General features: G+C 35.2%; 1 protein-coding gene across 3 annotated transcripts in view; it reads right to left on the minus strand.

Moving 5' to 3' along the window:
* LOC117327467 (dystrophin-like) overlaps nt 1–21,174 on the minus strand; it is a 336,112-nt gene that overhangs the window by 268,787 nt on the left and 46,151 nt on the right. For all 3 annotated transcript variants that reach the window (XM_033884469.1, XM_033884471.1, XM_033884470.1), the window contains exons 2-5: nt 6,876–6,937; nt 6,543–6,635; nt 5,868–5,948; nt 77–169 (exon numbers count right to left, since the gene is read on the minus strand). In XM_033884469.1, the coding sequence (XP_033740360.1) occupies nt 77–169; nt 5,868–5,948; nt 6,543–6,635; nt 6,876–6,937 (329 nt within the window). The remainder of the gene's footprint in view (nt 1–76; nt 170–5,867; nt 5,949–6,542; nt 6,636–6,875; nt 6,938–21,174) is intronic.

Below are 21,174 nucleotides of genomic sequence, written 5' to 3' on the forward strand. Positions count from 1 at the left end.
CTAGCTGTCCCCGTAGGTCAGACCAATGGTTATTGAGAGTTTTACCTCCACATGAAGGTCCCCAGATGACACGTACCTGCCAGTGTAGAATGATACTCCAGACAAGTCCGAGGGTCAGTTTCGGGTTACCATCCACTATGTCATTACTGCTGATGTTCACCAACTTTATCTGTAAGTACAGTTAATCGTATTTAACAACAATTCTATTTCAGTTATTTACCTGAATGTAATCCTCTAATTATTGTCATTCCTTCTATTTTGGTCAATTCAGCATGTTATTTTTCTTTACTTTCTGGAGAAAACCACCTTGGAACAATCCAGTAATAAATCTTAGATTTCTATTTCCTGAGAATCTGGAGCCTGAAATCATGTTAGTATGTTACAATGAAGTTCCACACAAAAAATTCTCATTTAAGAAAATTTTCTGGTGAACTAGTTTAATTAAACCTGCGGTTTGAATTCTTTAAATATTCTTCTGGGGAAAATCAACATTATAAAGATTTTAGTTCTCCAAACTCGGATCAGCTTAATAATTCCTTAGGGGGGGTTTTCAAAAGTAAGAATTTCATTAAGATTTTATTTTGTAAAAGATTTGAAATGTAGTTTTTTTCTAATCTTCGTCTTCAGATGACCATCTTGAATACTGTATAGCATTTCCGATATAAATTTCAATATTTCAATAGATGACCCAGTTTATGTAATTGTGCAGTTAGTTATCAATGCTTTAGAGATAGGGATTTGATTTGTGATTAAGACAAATGGTGGTATCAAAGGTTTGGTTTGTTTTGTTTAACGTCCTATTAACAGCCAGGGTCATTTAAGGACATGCCAGGTTTTGGAGGTGGAGGAAAGCTGGAGTACCCGGAGAAAAATCACCGGCCTACTGTCAGTACCTGGCAACTGCCCCGCGCAGGTTTCGAACTCACAACCCAAAGGTGAAGGGCTAGTGATAAAGTGTCCGGACACCTTAACCACTCAAAGGTGAACCCCATCCTGGGATAGACTTAAGTTAATACTGACAGATCTACATAGTGTAGTGGACGAGTATTCTACATAGTGTAGAGGACGAGTACTTCATCCTGGGATTGACTCAAGTAAATACTGACAGAACGCTTACATAGTGTAGAGGATGGAAGTTAGAATGAATTCCAATAGAAATCCAACAAATCATAGTCAAAAATGTGATTTCCCTATCTAAACTATAGTAAAGTTTATCCCCTTCCCAGGGGCAAATGTGAGAACCCAGGGTCATAAAATTCACAATATTGGTAAAGCACCACAAGACCCTTCCATCTATGAAGAATGTTTGATTCCACCATATCTGAGACTACAGAAGAAGATTTATGAAGTTTCAGTCAATTTGACCATTTTTAGCCCCACCCATCAAGCCCCTGAGGGTTGGGGACCATATAATTCACAATTTTGGTTGACCTTTAGCCATAGAAGCTTCCTTCCAAATTTCATTGAATTTGGTTCAGCAGTTTTGGAGAAGAAGTCGAAAATGTAAATTGTTTATGGACGTACAAGGGACAAAGGTGATTAGAATAGGTCACTTGAGAGGGAGCTTAGGACTATGATCATCCTTTTCTACATCCCAAAATCTAACTCCACCTCTGGTTAATAGAAGGTGATTAAGGAAAACATATTTGTCTTTCTTATTATCTGTCTAGAAATTGAGACTGAATTACATAGTGACACAAAGAACTGTTAAAGTATCTGAGTGATCACTAATACCAGAGATTCCATGAGTCTGTATTCTTTAGGGAAAAGCACAGAATCTTTTTTCAACATCCTGATCTCTTGTGTTAATTCAGAAACTCCAGATTAATCTTTTCTCCAACAATATAACTCAAACAAAAATTTCAGGTATTTAACAAAACAGTACAAATATAACAAAGCTTGTTATGGTGAAGCGGTTTGCTACTGATTTTCAAAAACATGTCGACTCCAAGCCATTTACTTTTTCAAGGTAACAGTAAAGTAAGTATGCATGAGCAGATACCATGAAAATATCATAGTAATGATGTCACAATTAAAACAACTAATGATACATGTAACCAGATCAAGGTGAACATTTTAGAAAATGAGATATTAAACAATCATCACATTAGCCAATCATCATATATCATCATATATATAAGCACTTGCCAAATTTTTAACATATCAATAAACAAATTATAAGGATTCATTCATATCCTGTACAGGATCAAACACTCCACAGTCAGATGGATTTCTCCACATCTGATGGAAATAAGGACGGCACTTCAAGATTTTACACATTTTTTCAAAGACTGTTGAATTTGATAAAACAATTTGACTTCCATTGATCAAGCAATTTTTTCTGTGTAAGCGTTACAAGGTTGTAAACATGTTGAAAGCAAGTTTATCTTGGTAAGAAAGTTTGTTTCAAATAACGCTGCAACCAAAATAAAGATATGTATTGCTCTTGGCTTGGTCAAACTTTCACCATAACAAGTCTACAAGGGGAATATGTGTATCCATGTGCCAACACTTGGGGATGAAAACCATTAGCCTGACCTCTGACTGGTGATGGGGAAGGTATTTGATAAAACCCAATCAGCATTCCTTGGTGGTACTAGACACAGCTAAAGTACCTGAGAAATAACTGTACAGAAAATCTGGCCTAGTCTGACAGAATTGTGGGTTGTCTTAATTCCTCTGTGTGTGTCTAACATAATGTTGGGGTGTCTTAATTCCTCTGTGTGTGTCTAACAGAATGTTGGGGTGTCTTAATTCCTCTGTGTGTCTAACAGAATGGTGGGGTGTCTTAATTCCTCTGTGTGTGTCTAACAGACTGGTGGGGTGTCTTAATTCCTCTGTGTGTGTCTAACAGAATGGTGAGGTGTCTTAATTCCTCTGTGTGTGTCTAACAGAATGGTGAGGTGTCTTAATTCCACTGTGTGTGTATAATAGAATGGTGAGGTGTCTTAATTCCTGTGTATGTGTCTAACAGAATGGTGAGGTGTCTTAATTCCACTGTGTGTGTCTAACAGAATGGTGAGGTGTCTTAATTTCTCTGTGTGTGTCTAACAGAATGGTGAGGTGTCTTAATTCCACTGTGTGTGTCTAACAGAATGGTGAGGTGTCTTAATTCCACTGTGTGTGTCTAACAGAATGGTGAGGTGTCTTAATTCCTCTGTGTATGTCTGACAGAATGGTGAGGTGTCTTCAATTCCACTGTGTGTGTCTAACAGAATGGTCACATGTCTCCTGCATGTAATTTTCTTTACTCCTAATAGTTTCAATAACTTTCTTGAATTCCTTAATACAAGGTTAAGAGCCATGAGACCTGCCAATACTTAGACTCACCAACCACCATGATTAATAATGTTCCAAAACATGCTCCGAGATTTAAGGAGACAGATTGTTCAACCTTACCTATATATTCTGTGCTTTTACCCAATTAGATTGTACACCCATCAGATAATACTGTATCCTAAACAAGATTTCATTGATAAACAACATCCATGAATTTCTCCAATAAAACACCAGTGCTGAGCTAGCTAACTGTCAGCCAAGTACAATGACAATCATTACAATGTACGAGACAAAAACATTCAAGTTATTATCCCCACCCGACAGTGAAAAAAACATGAACAGATGTTTGTCTGTGTCCTTAACAATTAATCTAATACTGGGATAATAGTAACGGATATTGCAGCTTTTATAGAGACCCGCCATCAGACATAATCAAATGTGATGCAAATATATGACTGGGACTAGGGGGACCCACGTGTGTACAATACACATCACATCTCGAGAGGGGGACCCACGTGTGTACAATACACATCACATCTCGAGGACGAAGGGTAGCAGGTGAATGGACAAATGCAGTAATGAGTGAAAATAATGTATAAAGTTATACCCGTTAAGGAAACACAAATCAGCAAATTTATCTTTGACTTCTTACCAAATTCTTAAATTACTCTGGTATTTGATCTGTTCCTACCTTCATGACAACATCAATAATACCCGGTAGTCCAAACCTCCAACTTTCTACTCTTTTTTTTTTTTTTTTGCAGTGGTATAGTTTTATACCTGGATTAGCATTTTAAAAACATTCCCTGAGATTAAAGGATTGAAAGATTATACTGTTCTACAAAGATATCAAACTCAAAATAATGTATGATGAAGTGTTGTAGTTAGAAACTCCTAAGAGGATGTAAACTCGCACTATCCGTAACTTCCACACACCCAGTCTGTTTCTCAGACCAAATGTACGCACCGAAGATTGAAACAAACTTGAAAGCTATTGCATATATCTGAAGTTTGGAAGTAATTACTTATTTTTGTAATTCTAACGGTATACTAACAATAGAGCTATGTCTGCAAACAAGTTTATCTCGAGACCAAAGCTATAGATGGTTTCTACATCAATAGCTACAGAGGTATATCAGCTGGTGAGGAAACCGACTTGTTTTTCGTCTATAAAACAAATTTTGATTAATCCTCTGGTTATAGCACATTCTTAACACTGCAGACAGGCAACCAAGGAGGAAGAAATATTACCACATAGTCACCCTAGCATATCCTCCCTACCTAGTCACCTGGGATCTGATAGTCCACACAACTCCAACAACATTTGGACCTGCATTTGACTTACATTAACTACAGGTGCAGTGGAATTAAAACAAGGATTTATCTGAAGAGCTGTTGCCTTTTGTGCCTCCTCACAGACAGAGTGGCGTTATGATTTCCAGTCTAAGACAATCACCACTGACTGATTCACACTTTTAGAGCAGCATTCTGTTTTACTGCCGCCTAAAACATGTCTGACCAATCAGAATGGTATCTGTATAACAGGAAATCCCTCATTTATATTATAACTAACTTTTTTTAAAACATATAATGAGACAATTATGATCACCTGTGTATTTAACATGTGTGGGCTGTTAAATTATTAGTCTCCCTTTTCTTATGGAATTCCCGTAGCCCAACCATCCTTCCACATGGAATAACTGATATCAGAGACTGATAAATAACAACAATATAAATACCCCTATAATATATACCACATTGTCTTGTTGTTTTCACTTTCACTAAACTTACAACAGAAATTTTAGTTCACATATCCACATTCTGTCCAGTCATTTGAATTCCTAAACACAAAATTGTAACATTAGCTTTCCGACACTAATCATTTCAGAATGACGCGTCAAAATTATTTCAAGATGGTATCCTTATATAAAGATGAGGGATTGCACCATACCCCCTGGTAATTTCTTAGATTTCATGCAATATAATGCCTCAAATTTAAAACAGCTTGATTAAATTTATTAAAAGTTTGTGATAGGAAATTAATATGGTTTGCACCCTTATCTTTATAAAACTCAAATACGTAATATATGTAAGGCTGAAGTTTCAACCCCCTTCCCTGAATTAATGCAGGTCATTCTCAAAGTCCTCAAATCTTATAATATTTCAATTTCAAACTCAATCCAAAAGACAAAGTAACAAATTTTGTAAGTCATAGGGTCTACAATATTCATGATGAAGTAAATGTCCAGTTTTCAGGGAAACAAGGTGAATTAATCAATTAAAAAAAAAATTATAATGTTTTGTTGTCATTGTTTTAACCATAATTAAGAAGATGTTTTTTTCAACCAACTCATTTATAATTATAATGCGACAAATACCTACTAATTTTTAACAAAGAAACATTGCATTTCTTACAGAACTTTAAAGGTAAAGGAAAGTTTCATACCTTTTTTCATTACAAATTACATAATTACATAAATCATGAATTAAAACAGATATGTTTTGTAAGGAAATATCACAAATCCAATGCATTAACAGCATTTACATGCCAACAGCTGGATAAAGGGAGGTAACTCTAACAGACTTACACTGAAGTTGTTTTCCAGGAGAGATAAGGCCTGGTTTATGTTGTTGATGTGGTGGACACGGAGTTTCCCTTTCTCTCTTTTCTGCAGATTAAAAATTACAATGGAATAAAAATTATTTTCATGTTTTTAAAACACATATCAATTTTGAAAGAAATGTTCATCAAAGAGGTTTACTTATTAACAAATTTAATTTTACATATTCTAGCTATAATAACATTTATGTATACTCATATTATTACTGTAGAACACTTCCAGCTTTGAACAGCAACATAGTTAACTTTGAACTAAAAAATGTCTATAAGACATAAATGCCCCCACCGCCATTTGAAACCTCAGCAGTTCCTGAGATTAGCTAGTTACACTGCTTAGGTACGGGACGGACATTGGTAACACTATATGTCAATCCATATCCCCCCCCCCCCCCCCCCACACTCTTTCATGGCGGGAGGGGGGGGGGGGGGGGGGGGGGCATAAAAAATGCTCTAAATGTGACTTTTTATGATAGCTCTGTAGCATGACTGTCAAAAATTGACACAAGTTCCTATCATATAGAATACAAACTACTTCTTGATTCATCAATCGATACATAACCTGATCTCAGTAGCCAGGTGGGCTTTATGGACAGAGAATCTGTAAAGACAGGTAAACTTTATAGGAAAGTACTAAAATACTTACCAGTTTGGTTCCACTGAGAACCTCCAATAGAGACAGCAGGTTAGTGCCATCTCTAAGGTCTGTGAATAAGTCTCCGATCACCGACCTGTTCGCCTGAAAAATCACAAAAGGGTGATAATTTTAATTTTTATTCAAATGCACATAAATATTTATGATAAGAAACTTCACTGACAAGCATTTCTTATGTTAAACCTTGTTAATTCATGTTGAATCTATGACTTGACAAATCCAAATTAAATCTATGACATCTGCCCAAAACAATTTCAGATTTCATTTCTCAGTGTACGCCAATGAAGATGATGTGTATATATGAAGCACTACATAGGTTCCTACCTTGCCCAGCTGTGAGTTGATCCATTTGGTAAAAGTCTTCTTCTGTACATCTTCTCGTTCATCTACAAAACACAATCAATAACTAAGTGATACAAATGATAAAACTGTGTCAATTGATGGTAGGGTCACTATATAAAACCTTCACCAAACAGGAAAGTCAAAACTTCTTATCCTGAATATATATATAGAGGACCCATATTACAGTGTGGATCTAGAGCTCTAGCTATAGTAGTTCTTCTGGAATATGTTTGTATTTTTATTAATGATTGTATTAATAAATCAGATATATTGTTGAGTGGGAAAAGTTACATTTATATTGACCCTGTATTAGGTACCCTGCGGTCATCACAGATTAACTGACGGTAACCTACCACCCATAAACAGCCAAAGATGGCTAAACTTTATAAACATTTAATCACCAGCACTGATTACAGCTACAGTACATTAATGATCTGTCAAATAGTCTCCATTACAGCTATCAAACTAGGGGAGATAACTGTTACAACTAACACACTAGGGGGAGATAATTATTACAACTTTCAAACTAGGGGGAGATAACTGTCATTCAATCAAGCCAAATATTACCTGAAATCAGTGAGAACGAGACTTATCTTCCAACATGTTCCAAATTAAATATGATATAATCCTGCAAGGTATTGAATCTTGTTTACCGAGGGATTAACTAGTGCCAAAAGATAGGCAATTATACCCGTACTTACAAATCAGGTCATTCACTCGCTCCCTAACCCTTCGGTAAACAAGATGTAATGCCGATCGAAACTTTACTCATTTTAGATTATTCCCTCGACATTCTTCTGGATATCTAACGAAGTATGATCACATAAATGCTGTATGTTCCTGGTGATATGTACAACATTGGCATGTCACCAAACCTAACATATGACTTTGGCTTAGTGTGACAGCACGTCTCTCTAAACTCCAGGGATCTCAAGCTTTTTCCTTCACTGTCGGAATGCATTCTTATTAAAACATTGCTGTCACATTACTGTTTAACAAATGTTTAACACCTTCAGCGAAATCAGGACAAAACTGATGGTTCAATATAGTACAGAAAATTGGCCTAATTACATTTTTGCAATATTTAATTTCCAGGTATTTCAACAATATCTATATTTTTTACAAATTTTGATGTAAATTTATGAACATGGCCTAAATGGTGCAATTTTAGCATCAGAGGAAATCAGATTTTAGATGATGAAGAAAACAGCAATGTTGATGAAACTGCACTTTTCTTCTCCAATCAATTACTTTGTTGAAATATATCTGCCCACTAACAACTGCGCCACCACCCCACCACCAACTAACCACATGGACAACCATCTACCAAATAAAAGTTTTAAATTTTACTGATTGTAATACCTAGTGTTAAACAGCTTCAACAGACCTGCCTCGACAGTTTCGTTTGAATCGATGGTCAAATATCTTCAACATTATCTGGGTAGTGACTATTGCTATTGACAGCATGACTTCATCCTGGTATGAATATCTGATATGGACTAAATTTTTGAGGACTTGGTCCTGCTCATACGTATTGACATTGCTGAACAATTAAAGTACAAGATATTGACCGAGAAAAAAACAATTGAATGACCCACATTGTTCCTGATAAGAAAATACAGGTTAGCTACAGATAATAAAACACAAACCTTCATAAGTCACACATCTACCATATAGTTATATAATTGTTTATACCTTTGTTAGATAGTGTTTTAATTCTCAAACAAACCTGTTACTGGTATAGATTCTCCAGTATGGTCAAGTACTTTTAACCAAATCCATAAAATAACAGCAGTGAACGTTACCATGACGACTGTCAAGGTCACCAGGACAATAATCCAGGGTATCTCATCATTAATCTCAAAATGAGGCTGTTCCATGTCCAATCAAAACCAATCATGTCCAACTATCAGTCTACAAGGGTCAATCAAGAGATTGAAACTGTTTATGTCGACTCTTTATTTAACACACTTCAAAAAACTATTCTGTTTATAGAGTCATGTAACCTCAGAGAAATCTGTAGCCTGTCTATTAAAACCAACCTGGTCTTTATGACCAGCAAATCTGTTGATAATGCTTTTATCTGTAGTTTTATACAAAATATGTCTGTCCAGTTAAAACACTTCAGTATGAGGCAAAGAATTCTAAGAAAGCGAAATGTCCTGAAGAATTTCATGACGTTTTCAGGTGGGCCTTTGTCCTGACCAACAAAATTTGTCAGAAACAAATATCACACTTCTGGTGAATCAAATCATATTGCTTCTATGTTTCACCATCATACTCTTGATTCCTCACCGAAAAATTGCCACTTGAATCATCTTCAGCAGGTCAGTCGACTGATATTATGAAGTAGTTTCAATATTTGTTTATAAAAAAAAATACTCCAAAAATACAGAAACTAATTTTGCACCAGATACCAGAAAAACTAGTTACAATCCATCCACAGTGTGTTTCACTGACATCTACCATTTCTGATGTATATAGTGGTGTTTGGGTTATAACCTCACACAGGTAGATAATTAACCACTGGAACACTTCAATACCTTCTCACACAGGTAAGTCAATGTGTAAATGATGACTTAAATAGGGATTTCAGAAAGTTAAGACCAATGAAAAATCATTTTACATTCTACATCATTAATTTTATTGTTTCTTTTTAAAAAATATTTCACATATTTAAGCTGCTGAACAAATAATTGTTCCTTCAACTTGTATAAGGAATTTTTGTCACCAGTTTTAAAAATGTTATGAATAAGCCCATTGGTGATTTTTAAATTGTATCATGTCATAAAGTGTATTACAACATCTTAGCTTGAATGATGTATCTAATTTTATGTCCTATACAAGTATTTTATTCACCAAGTACAACATTGAATCCACAATCAGCTGACAAATACAGACCAACACTGCTACCGGTATGTGTTTTTGCATCAACAAAGGGGGATAACTCTTAATAACTTGTACAGGAGGATGCTAAAGCATAGAACTACAGCAAGTTTTCATTTTAAATAAAAGTAATGAGTATGTCATTAACTTGATTTTCCCTTTGTTATTTGTATGAATTTAATTTCCGATATTTACAGTCTCGAAAGACAAATCTTTAATTATACCAACAGATGTGGATAAGAATCAATGGTCTGGCCTTTGAGATGACCCCTCATTTACAGTGACAAGTATGGTTTGATATGAGAAGACCCCTAGCAGTGCTGTGTTGTGTGATATTTAATCAATCAAGCCCAAATGGTTATATCTAATTATAACCTTAATGGTATTACATCTTCCTCCTGATTACTGACAACTATAATCTGAGTAGATGGGGTCAGCAGGGACAAACAAGAACGCCATATAGTTCAAGGTACCATCTTATACGAGGTTAGATCAGGAGAGATTACTATTTAACAACCAGACTGCCTACAAACTCATTAACATGACATCAGGAAGGCTCAGGTTCAATGAATATTCTTTCTCTGAATTTTTAATAAAACTTTCCTACCATGAAATAATTAATCTGCAGTATATCAAGCTGGTAATAATAGACAATTGTATTAGGGGAGAAATGTGCAACATTCAGATAAGGACTCAAACCCAGGACCTCTGAACTCAGATCAATTGTGCTGCCAGGCCATTCATTCCAGTCCAGTTCAACTATACACTCCATCCTCCTTCAGCATACACGTAGCCTTCAAAGACACATGCGGGACTCTATAGCACCACAAGACTGGGATTCAAACCCACAACTTACAAACTCTATAGACCCACCAATTAAGCTACCCTAATCATTGGTGATCAGCTTAGTCAACTTCCAGTACACAATTACCACAAGGTTTGTTACTGATGTGTTCATCGACACAGTAATTTATTCTCTTGTAAAAATCTGAAAGTTATCTGGGTAAAGAAAAATCTGTAAAATATATATAATATAGGTCAGTCTATGATTCAGCAAGTTTTTCCTTTTAATATACATATAAATGATTCAGCCAACCATAAAATGGCTGACCGTGACAATATTATAGGCATTAGGTAGGTCACGGGATGAGTATCTTCTGTAGGAATATCACCGTCTTAACACAACTACAACAAAAACATTAAGCTAAATCAACCTATAAATGTATACATTTCAATGAAAGGAATACATTCTACACCCGATGGTATTATTTTTTATGGTAAAAAGAAGCCGACACATTATACAGGGTATGCAGTGTAAATATTAGGTTACAGGAGTGATCTACATGCTGGGTATGTGTTGATTTTCGGGATTATAAATTCTTAAAATTTTATGTCGTCACACCTGACCTAGTTGATTATGATATAGATATACAGGTAAATATACAAAGGTGTGGGACACTGCATACACGATTCCTCTACCAGGTAACTTTAATAGAGATGTTATCATCTAGTAATCTCTCAGAGAGAGGATATCCTGCTAGATTTTCTTATCATAAAGGTATACGTACTCCATCTCACCAAAGGCACCTGCTATAAAGCTTTCCTGGTAATATATCCAAAAGACCAATATTAACACAAGCATTACACTACCTTTTCAATAGGTTTTTTTTCCCAATTATATGACATTTTACCATCAATGTTTGACCTTGACAATGCAGTCTGACATGACCTATATCAGTATCATGACTATATATAATATACATTTCTTTTGGAATCAAAGTCATTAATTGTATTTTATTTGAAACCCTTAATGTGAAGAAATTTAAAACAAAAGGATTGTTTTAAACTTCAATTAAAATTGAGGAGCCAGAATGGTGAAGTAATGACCAGTATAGTCATGAATCACAGGTACTAACGATGTTTTATACCTGTATACTAAATACATTTATACCTGGGGAACAGAAAGTGTAATGTATACAGAAGCTAGCCAGGTGCAATTTTGTCTGATTATTTCTTTCTTTGATAAACACACACACGGATACTGGGGGAAAACTGGAGATGACAGACTGAGAAGGAATGATAATTAGAGACATTATCTAGATAACATCAACCAGGCGTGGCTGTAGGAGACACCTCATCATTTTTCTCATCAGGCAGACAAATGGATCTTCACCAGAGCAGACAAAATGTACAAGCCAGGTGAAAATAAAGTTTTTTTATCAATGAGATAACTGATGCATCTTAGGCTGTTTATACAGTGTTGTGTGATGTACACCCAAGGAAGATGCTCCCAATTACACAGTCCGACTTATTACTGACATCAACGTGAAAATCATAAAGGTTTCTTTCTGAAGTTTTTTGTGACTTTTTAAAGACACAAATGCATGCTCCCTCGATCCACATCATACCTGCCATACACCTACAGTGTAATATGTGTCAAAGTTTAACTGTTTGAAAGTCAGAATCCTACGAACATACCTTCAGCTGTATTATAAGGTTTGATTTAATACACATATACCATCAAAGTAACTTTTCTAATTAATCTAAATGACATTGATGTTATTTCTGTCGTATCTCGTGTATATAGAAATGCTGTAGATTTTCATTAGTCATTGTACTAACCAAGCTGTCCAGTATCTCTGTAAGTGTAGAGTAATTAGTGTAGAATTAACTGTTATCAGTTACCTGTTCCATCTAGTAGCTCTTATTTTCATTCACAATTACCGTACTACAAATATGCATTGTCAGGTATGAACAGAATAAAAACTTTTCCTAAAGACAAAAATTCCATTGCAGTTTCACCAGATGTTATATTTTAACCCTATGAAACTGTTTACTAAGGTAAGAAAGACTTTAAAGTTTATACCTGTTTTATCATCAAAATTCCACTTCTGTCATTAATTAGGTCAGTATATTATGCATTCTCATTTTCAGTCATTTAGCATTGTACAAGGTACATACATAAGTACCTTATGAAATGTTACACTCATATATCATAGATAGAGCCACATGACATATATATCTTAGAGATTTCAGGTCAGGTAACTATCTACCTGTGCTGGCGGTAAAAACAGAAAGCGTGCCTCGAATCTCAATTTGCATAGTAAACACATAAATCAGTTTGTTATATATATAATTATAGGACAATATGATACATGTTACTCTTGACAGAAATAAAATCGCCCACACAATTTAGCTTTCTGATATATTTCTGAAACTGACAGAAAAGGTGAACATATTAAGAATTATTAAATACAACTTTGGACCTTGAACTTTGTTACGTACTGCTTAAATTACAATATGACCTTGTCTACTGCCATCATTTGCACCAAAATGGGTTAAATGATGCATCTCGGGGAAGAATGGCGGTTTATAAAGAGATATGTATAGTGGGAGGCAAGTTATTCATACTTTAATTATTACTCTTCAATATAGGTCAAAGGGTAAAAATGTAGGTCAGAATAACCTACTTTGGTACATGACAGGTGTAGTGATTTCCTCCCTTACTGAACCCATTCTTCTAGTATGGACAGTGCAGGAGAGGACTTGAACCGATATAAGTGCAAACATAAAATTTTATATGCTATCTGGTTATAAACTACAATCCCGCTCTTACAGCTCAGTTGAATATATTACTCCAATAATATTAGAGGTTAACACGACAGGAAACTTTTGACAGGCTGTCATCGCAATATCCACCAATGTAATCAGGTGGAATAAGACCTCATATACGTATAGAAGTAAAGAATATATATGATACATTCATATCAATATTTTTATAGTGGAGCAGTTTTGTTCGGATAAACATCTCTGTTTTTTAAACAATTATATTCACGAACTGATAAGCAAGTATAGAAAATTATATTCTGCTCATCTCATTGTTAGCTTCTAGTGTGAGAGTATCAGATATCTAGTACTTATGTTAGTCGGTGAGGTATATAGAAAAGTCTATAATTGTGGACACACATGACTGATCATGTGACAGACGGAGGAGACAATTTTCTACTGATTTACGTCCATCATTTGATTACACCTGTATAACCTACCACATATATACACCTTTCTGTTTACCTGTGCTAATTGATTTCATCGCCGATCAACATCCTTTAGTTTAGTATGATGGATATATGTGGTTGAAATATCATATACTCTACCTTACTGTTATACAAGGGAATAGGGCTACTTATGCCTGAGAACCAGGGTTAACGTTACAGTCAAACACTTCCAGTGACAACTTGACAAAAACAGGAGGTAACTTACACTTTGACAGCTACAAAAGATCATTTGACCTTGACAACTAAGGGAGATAACTTTGCCTTGACAACTACAAAAGATCATTTGAACTTGACAACTAAGGGAGATAACTTTGCCTTGACAACTACAAAAGATCATTTGACCTTGACAAATACAGGAGATAACCTAACCTTGACAACTACATGAGACAATAGGACACTGACAACTAAGGGAGAAAACTTGACCTTGACAATTGGAGATAACTTAATTGATCAATGTTGACAACTAGAGGAGAAAATCGGACATTGACAATTAAGGAAATAATCGGACATTGACAATTAAGGAGATAATTGGACATGGACACTTTAGGGAGAACATTGGACAGGGAAAATTAAGGAAGACCATAGGACATTGACAAGTAAGGAAAACTATTTGACATTGACAACTAATAGATCATTGGGCACTGACAACTAAGGGCGATCATTAGACATCAACAACAAAGGACGCCATTTGACATTGACAATTAGGAAACACTCCTCTGTAGTGAAACATTGAATAGATAGAACTCTTCAAGGGACTTTAATTTAACAAATGTTCAATCATCATTAATAGTTATCAGTCAGCCCATCTAAATACTTGTGTTGCCTAGATACTCCAAACAATGGTAACGTAATGATGAAGGAGGGAACCAACTGTAATTGGCGAATAAGTACAATAAGAGAATCTTGATAATGCTAACTAGGACGTGTTTCAGTATTGGGAGACTCTCACCGAAGTATACTGTACATTATGTATATCTAATCAAGGTTTATACACAGACACATGTTGGACCAATTAATAGATCCTTGTCAACAGATTACGTACATCAACATCAACAGCATTTCATCGCTCTACCTACTTCTTATCATCAGTCTTACCAGTGACAGACACTGGGATATGTGTGACCAGCTATACAGATGGAGGGAATTTCCCTTTAGACTAATTTCCCTTTAGACCAGTGGTAGGATTACAGTTCGAGGGAATTTCCCTTTAGACTATAGTGGTAAGATTACAGTTCGAGGGAATTTCCCTTTGGACTAGTGGTAGGATTACAGTATGAGGAAATTTCCCTTAAGACTGGTGGTAGGATTACAGTTCGAGGGAATTTCCCTTTAAACTAGTGGTAGGATTACAGTTCGAGGGAATTTCCCTTTAGACTGGTGGTAGGATTACAGTTCGAGGGAATTTCCCTTTAGACTAGTGGTAGGATTACAGTTCGAGGGAAGTTCCCTTTAGACTGGTGGTAGGATTACAGTTCAAGGGAATTTCCCTTTGGACTAGTGGTAGGATTACAGTATGAGGAAATTTCCCTTTAGACTAGCTGTAGGTTTACATTTTGAGGGAAGTTCCCTTTAGACTACTGGTAGGATTGCAGTTCTCGAGGGAATTTCACTTTAGATTAGTGGTATGATTACAGTTCGAGGGAATTTCCCTTTAGACTAGTGGTATGATTACAATTCGAGGGAATTTCCCTTTAGACTAGTGGTAGGATTACAGTTCGAGGGAATTTCCCTTTAGACTAGTGGTATGATTACAGTTCAAGGGAATTCCCTTTAGACTAGTGGTAGGATTACAGTTCGAGGGAATTCCCTTTAGACTGGTGGTAGAATTACAGTTTGAGGGAATTTCCCTTTAGACTATGATAATGATTAGACTTACACACCAGTATAATAGGATTATAGTTCGAGGGAATTTCCCTTGAAACAAGTGGTATGAGGGAATTCCCTTTAGACTAGTGGTAGGATTACAGTTTGAGGGAATTTCCCTTTAGACTATGATAATGATTAGACTTACACACCAGTATAATAGGATTATAGTTCGAGGGAATTTCCCTTAAGACTGGTGGTAGGATTACAGTTCGAGGGAATTTCCCTTTAAACTAGTGGTATGATTACAGTTCGAGGGAATTTCCCTTTAGACTGGTGGTAGGATTACAGTTCGAGGGAATTTCCCTTTAGACTAGTGGTAGGATTACAGTTCAAGGGAAGTTCCCTTTAGACTGGTGGTAGGATTACAGTTCAAGGGAATTTCCCTTTGGACTAGTGGTAGGATTACAGTATGAGGAAATTTCCCTTTAGACTAGCAGTAGGTTTACATTTCGAGGGAAGTTCCCTTTAGACTACTGGTAGGATTGCAGTTCTCGAGGGAATTTCACTTTAGATTAGTGGTATGATTACAGTTCGAGGGAATTTCCCTTTAGACTAGTGGTATGATTACAGTTCGAGGGAATTTCCCTTTAGACTAGTGGTAGGATTACAGTTCGAGGGAAATTTCCCTTTAGACTAGTGGTATGATTACAGTTCAAGGGAATTCCCTTTAGACTAGTGGTAGGATTACAGTTCGAGGGAATTCCCTTTAGACTGGTGGTAGAATTACAGTTTGAGGGAATTTCCCTTTAGACTATGATAATGATTAGACTTACACACCAGTATAATAGGATTATAGTTCGAGGGAATTTCCCTTGAAATAAGTGGTATGAGGGAATTCCCTTTAGACTAGTGGTAGGATTACAGTTTGAGGGAATTTCCCTTTAGACTATGATAATGATTAGACTTACACACCAGTATAATAGAATTATAGTTCGAGGGAATTTCCCTTTAGACTAGTGGTATGATTACAGTTTGAGGGAATTTCCCTTTAGACTAGTGGTATGATTACAGTTTGAGGGAATTTCCCTTTAGACTAGTGGTAGGATTACAGTATTATAGGTATAGGATACCTTCCTGTTACAGGCACTGATAACCACTCCAAGTGTAAAGGACCTCAAGAGGTTTAGTGGGAGTTAAGTTATCATACATATAAGTAATTAGGCAACATTGTTCTCATATGAATTTTATGTATGTTATTTATAAGATTTTAATGGACAATTTTTATGAGATACCAATTTATTACAGTTAATTTATAACCCAAGCATTGAAACAATTAAGATCGCTTTATTAACCATAAAATCACTACCGCAAGTCAATCAAACCAATTCTGTAAGATTAACTATTTCATAGTAACTATCTACATTTTTTATTGATTATTTATTAATTTGCCAATACATCAGATTAAGCAGAGATAATTACCTGTGGTCTATCAGTTTTTATTTCATTCTATAACCTATCATGTCTGGAGGTTGTATAATTCTATAACCTATCATGTCTGGAGGTTGTATAATTCTGTATCATGTATGGAGGTTGTATAATTCTATAACCTATCATGTCTGGAGGTTGTATAATTCTATAACCTATCATGTCTGGAGGTTGTATAATTCTGTATCATGTCTGGAGGTTGTATAATTCTGTATCATGTCTGGAGGTTGTATAATTCTGTATCATGTCTGGAGGTTGTATAATTCTGTATCATGTCTGGAGGTTGTATAATTCTATAACCTATCATGTCTGGAGGTTGTATAATTCTGTAACCTATCATGTCTGGAGGTTGTATAATTCTATAACCTATCATGTCTGGAGGTTGTATAATTCTATAACCTATCATGTCTGGAAGTTGTATAATTCTATAACCTATCATGTCTGGAGGTTGTATAATTCTATATCATGTCAGGAGGTTGTATTATTCTGTATCATGTCTGGAGGTTGTATAATTCTATAACCTATCATGTCTGGAGGTTGTATAATTCTATAACCTATCAAGTCTGGAGGTTGTATAATTCTGTATCATGTCTGGAGGTTGTATAATTCTATAACCTATCATGTATGGAGGTTGTATTATTCTATAACCTATCATGTCTGGAGGTTGTATAATTCTATAACCTATCATGTATGGAGGTTGTATTATTCTGTATCATGTCTGGATGTTGTATTATTCTATAACCTATCATGTCTGGAGGTTGTATAATTCTATAACCTATCATGTCTGGAGGTTGTATAATTCTATAACCTATCATGTCTGGAGGTTGTATTATTCTATAACCTATCATGTCTGGAGGTTGTATTATTCTATAACCTATCATGTCTGGAGGTTGTATAATTCTGTAACCTATCATGTCTGGAGGTTGTATAATTCTATAACCTATCATGTCTGGAGGTTGTATAATTCTATAACCTATCATGTCTGGAGGTTGTATAATTCTGTAACCTATCATGTATGGAGGTTGTATTATTCTGTAACCTATCATGTCTGGATGTTGTATTATTCTATAACCTATCATGTCTGGAGGTTGTATAATTCTATAACCTATCATGTCTGGAGGTTGTATAATTCTGTAACCTATCATGTATGGAGGTTGTATTATTCTGTAACCTATCATGTATGGAGGTTGTATAATTCTATAACCTATCATGTATGGAGGTTGTATAATTCTGTATCATGTCTGGAGGTTGTATTATTCTGTATCATGTCTGGAGGTTGTATAATTCTGTAACCTATCATGTCTGGAGGTTGTATAATTCTATAACCTATCATGTATGGAGGTTGTATAATTCTATAACCTATCATGTCTGGAGGTTGTATAATTCTATAACCTATCATGTCTGGAGGTTGTATAATTCTGTATCATGTCTGGAGGTTGTATAATTCTGTAACCTATCATGTCTGGAGGTTGTATAATTCTATAACCTATCATGTCTGGAGGTTGTATAATTCTATAACCTATCATGTCTGGAGGTTAATATTATTCTATAACCTATCATGTCTGGAGGTTGTATAATTCTGTAACCTATCATGTCTGGAGGTTGTATAATTCTATAACCTATCATGTCTGGAGGTTGTATAATTCTGTATCATGTCTGGAGGTTGTATAATTCTATAACCTATCATGTCTGGAGGTTGTATTATTCTATAACCTATCATGTCTGGAGGTTGTATAATTCTGTAACCTATCATGTCTGGAGGTTGTATAATTCTATAACCTATCATGTCTGGAGGTTGTATTATTCTATAACCTATCATGTCTGGAGGTTGTATAATTCTATAACCTATCATGTCTGGAGGTTGTATAATTCTGTAACCTATCATGTCTGGAGGTTGTATTATTCTATAACCTATCATGTCTGGAGGTTGTATAATTCTATAACCTATCATGTCTGGAGGTTGTATAATTCTGTATCATGTCTGGAGGTTGTATTATTCTATAACCTATCATGTCTGGAGGTTGTATAATTCTATAACCTATCATGTATGGAGGTTGTATAATTCTATAACCTATCATGTCTGGAGGTTGTATAATTCTGTAACCTATCATGTATGGAGGTTGTATTATTCTGTAACCTATCATGTCTGGATGTTGTATTATTCTATAACCTATCATGTCTGGAGGTTGTATAATTCTATAACCTATCATGTCTGGAGGTTGTATAATTCTATAACCTATCATGTATGGAGGTTGTATTATTCTGTAACCTATCATGTATGGAGGTTGTATAATTCTATAACCTATCATGTATGGAGGTTGTATAATTCTATAACCTATCATGTCTGGAGGTTGTTTTATTCTGTATCATGTCTGGAGGTTGTATAATTCTGTAACCTATCATGTCTGGAGGTTGTTTTATTCTGTATCATGTCTGGAGGTTGTATAATTCTGTATCATGTCTGGATGTTGTATTATTCTATAACCTATCATGTCTGGAGGTTGTATAATTCTATAACCTATCATGTCTGGAGGTTGTATAATTCTATAACCTATCAAGTCTGGAGGTTGTATAATTCTGTAACCTATCATGTATGGAGGTTGTATAATTCTATAACCTATCATGTATGGAGGTTGTATAATTCTGTATCATGTCTGGAGGTTGTATTATTCTGTATCATGTCTGGAGGTTGTATAATTCTGTAACCTATCATGTCTGGAGGTTGTATAATTCTATAACCTATCATGTATGGAGGTTGTATAATTCTATAACCTATCATGTCTGGAGGTTGTATAATTCTGTATCATGTCTGGAGGTTGTATAATTCTATAACCTATCATGTCTGGAGGTTGTATAATTCTATAACCTATCATGTCTGGAGGTTGTATAATTCTGTAACCTATCATGTCTGGAGGTTGTATAATTCTATAACCTATCATGTCTGGAGGTTGTATAATTCTGTATCATGTATGGAGGTTGTATAATTCTGTAACCTATCATGTATGGAGGTTGTATAATTCTGTATCATGTCTGGAGGTTGTATTATTCTGTATCATGTATGGAGGTTGTATAATTCTGTAACCTATCATGTATGGAGGTTGTATAATTCTGTATCATGTCTGGAGGTTGTATAATTCTATAACCTATCATGTCTGGAGGTTGTATTATTCTATAACCTATCATGTCTGGAGGTTGTATAATTCTGTAACCTATCATGTCTGGAGGTTGTATAATTCTATAACCTATCATGTCTGGAGGTTGTATTATTCTATAACCTATCATGTCTGGAGGTTGTATAATTCTATAACCTATCATGTCTGGAGGTTGTATAATTCTGTAACCTATCATGTCTGGAGGTTGTATAATTCTATAACCTATCATGTCTGGAGGTTGTATAATTCTATAACCTATCATGTCTTGAGGTTGTATAATTCTGTATCATGTCTGGAGGTTGTATAATTCTATAACCTATCATGTCTGGAGGTTGTATAATTCTATAACCTATCATGTCTGCAGGTTGTATAATTCTGTATCATGTCTGGAGGTTGTATAATTCTGTAACCTATCATGTCTGGAGGTTGTATAATTCTATAACCTATCATGTCTGGAGGTTGTATAATTCTGTAACCTATCATGTCTGGAGGTTGTATAATTCTATAACCTATCATGTATGGAGGTTGTATAATTCTATAACCTATCATGTCTGGAGGTTGTATAATTCTATAACCTATCATGTCTGGAGGTTGTATAATTCTGTATCATGTCTGGAGGTTGTATAATTCTGTAACCTATCATGTCTGGAGGTTGTATAATTCTATAACCTATCATGTCTGGAGGTTGTATAATTCTATAACCTATCATGTCTGGAGGTTGTATAATTCTATAACCTATCATGTCTGGAGGTTGTATAATTCTGTATCATGTCTGGAGGTTGTATAATTCTATAACCTATCATGTCTGGAGGTTGTATTATTCTATAACCTATCATGTCTGGAGGTTGTATAATTCTGTAACCTATCATGTCTGGAGGTTGTATAATTCTATAACCT

The sequence above is a fragment of the Pecten maximus genome, chromosome 5, assembly GCF_902652985.1.
Source record: "Pecten maximus chromosome 5, xPecMax1.1, whole genome shotgun sequence".
In the NCBI taxonomy this organism is placed as follows: Eukaryota; Metazoa; Mollusca; class Bivalvia; order Pectinida; family Pectinidae; genus Pecten; species Pecten maximus.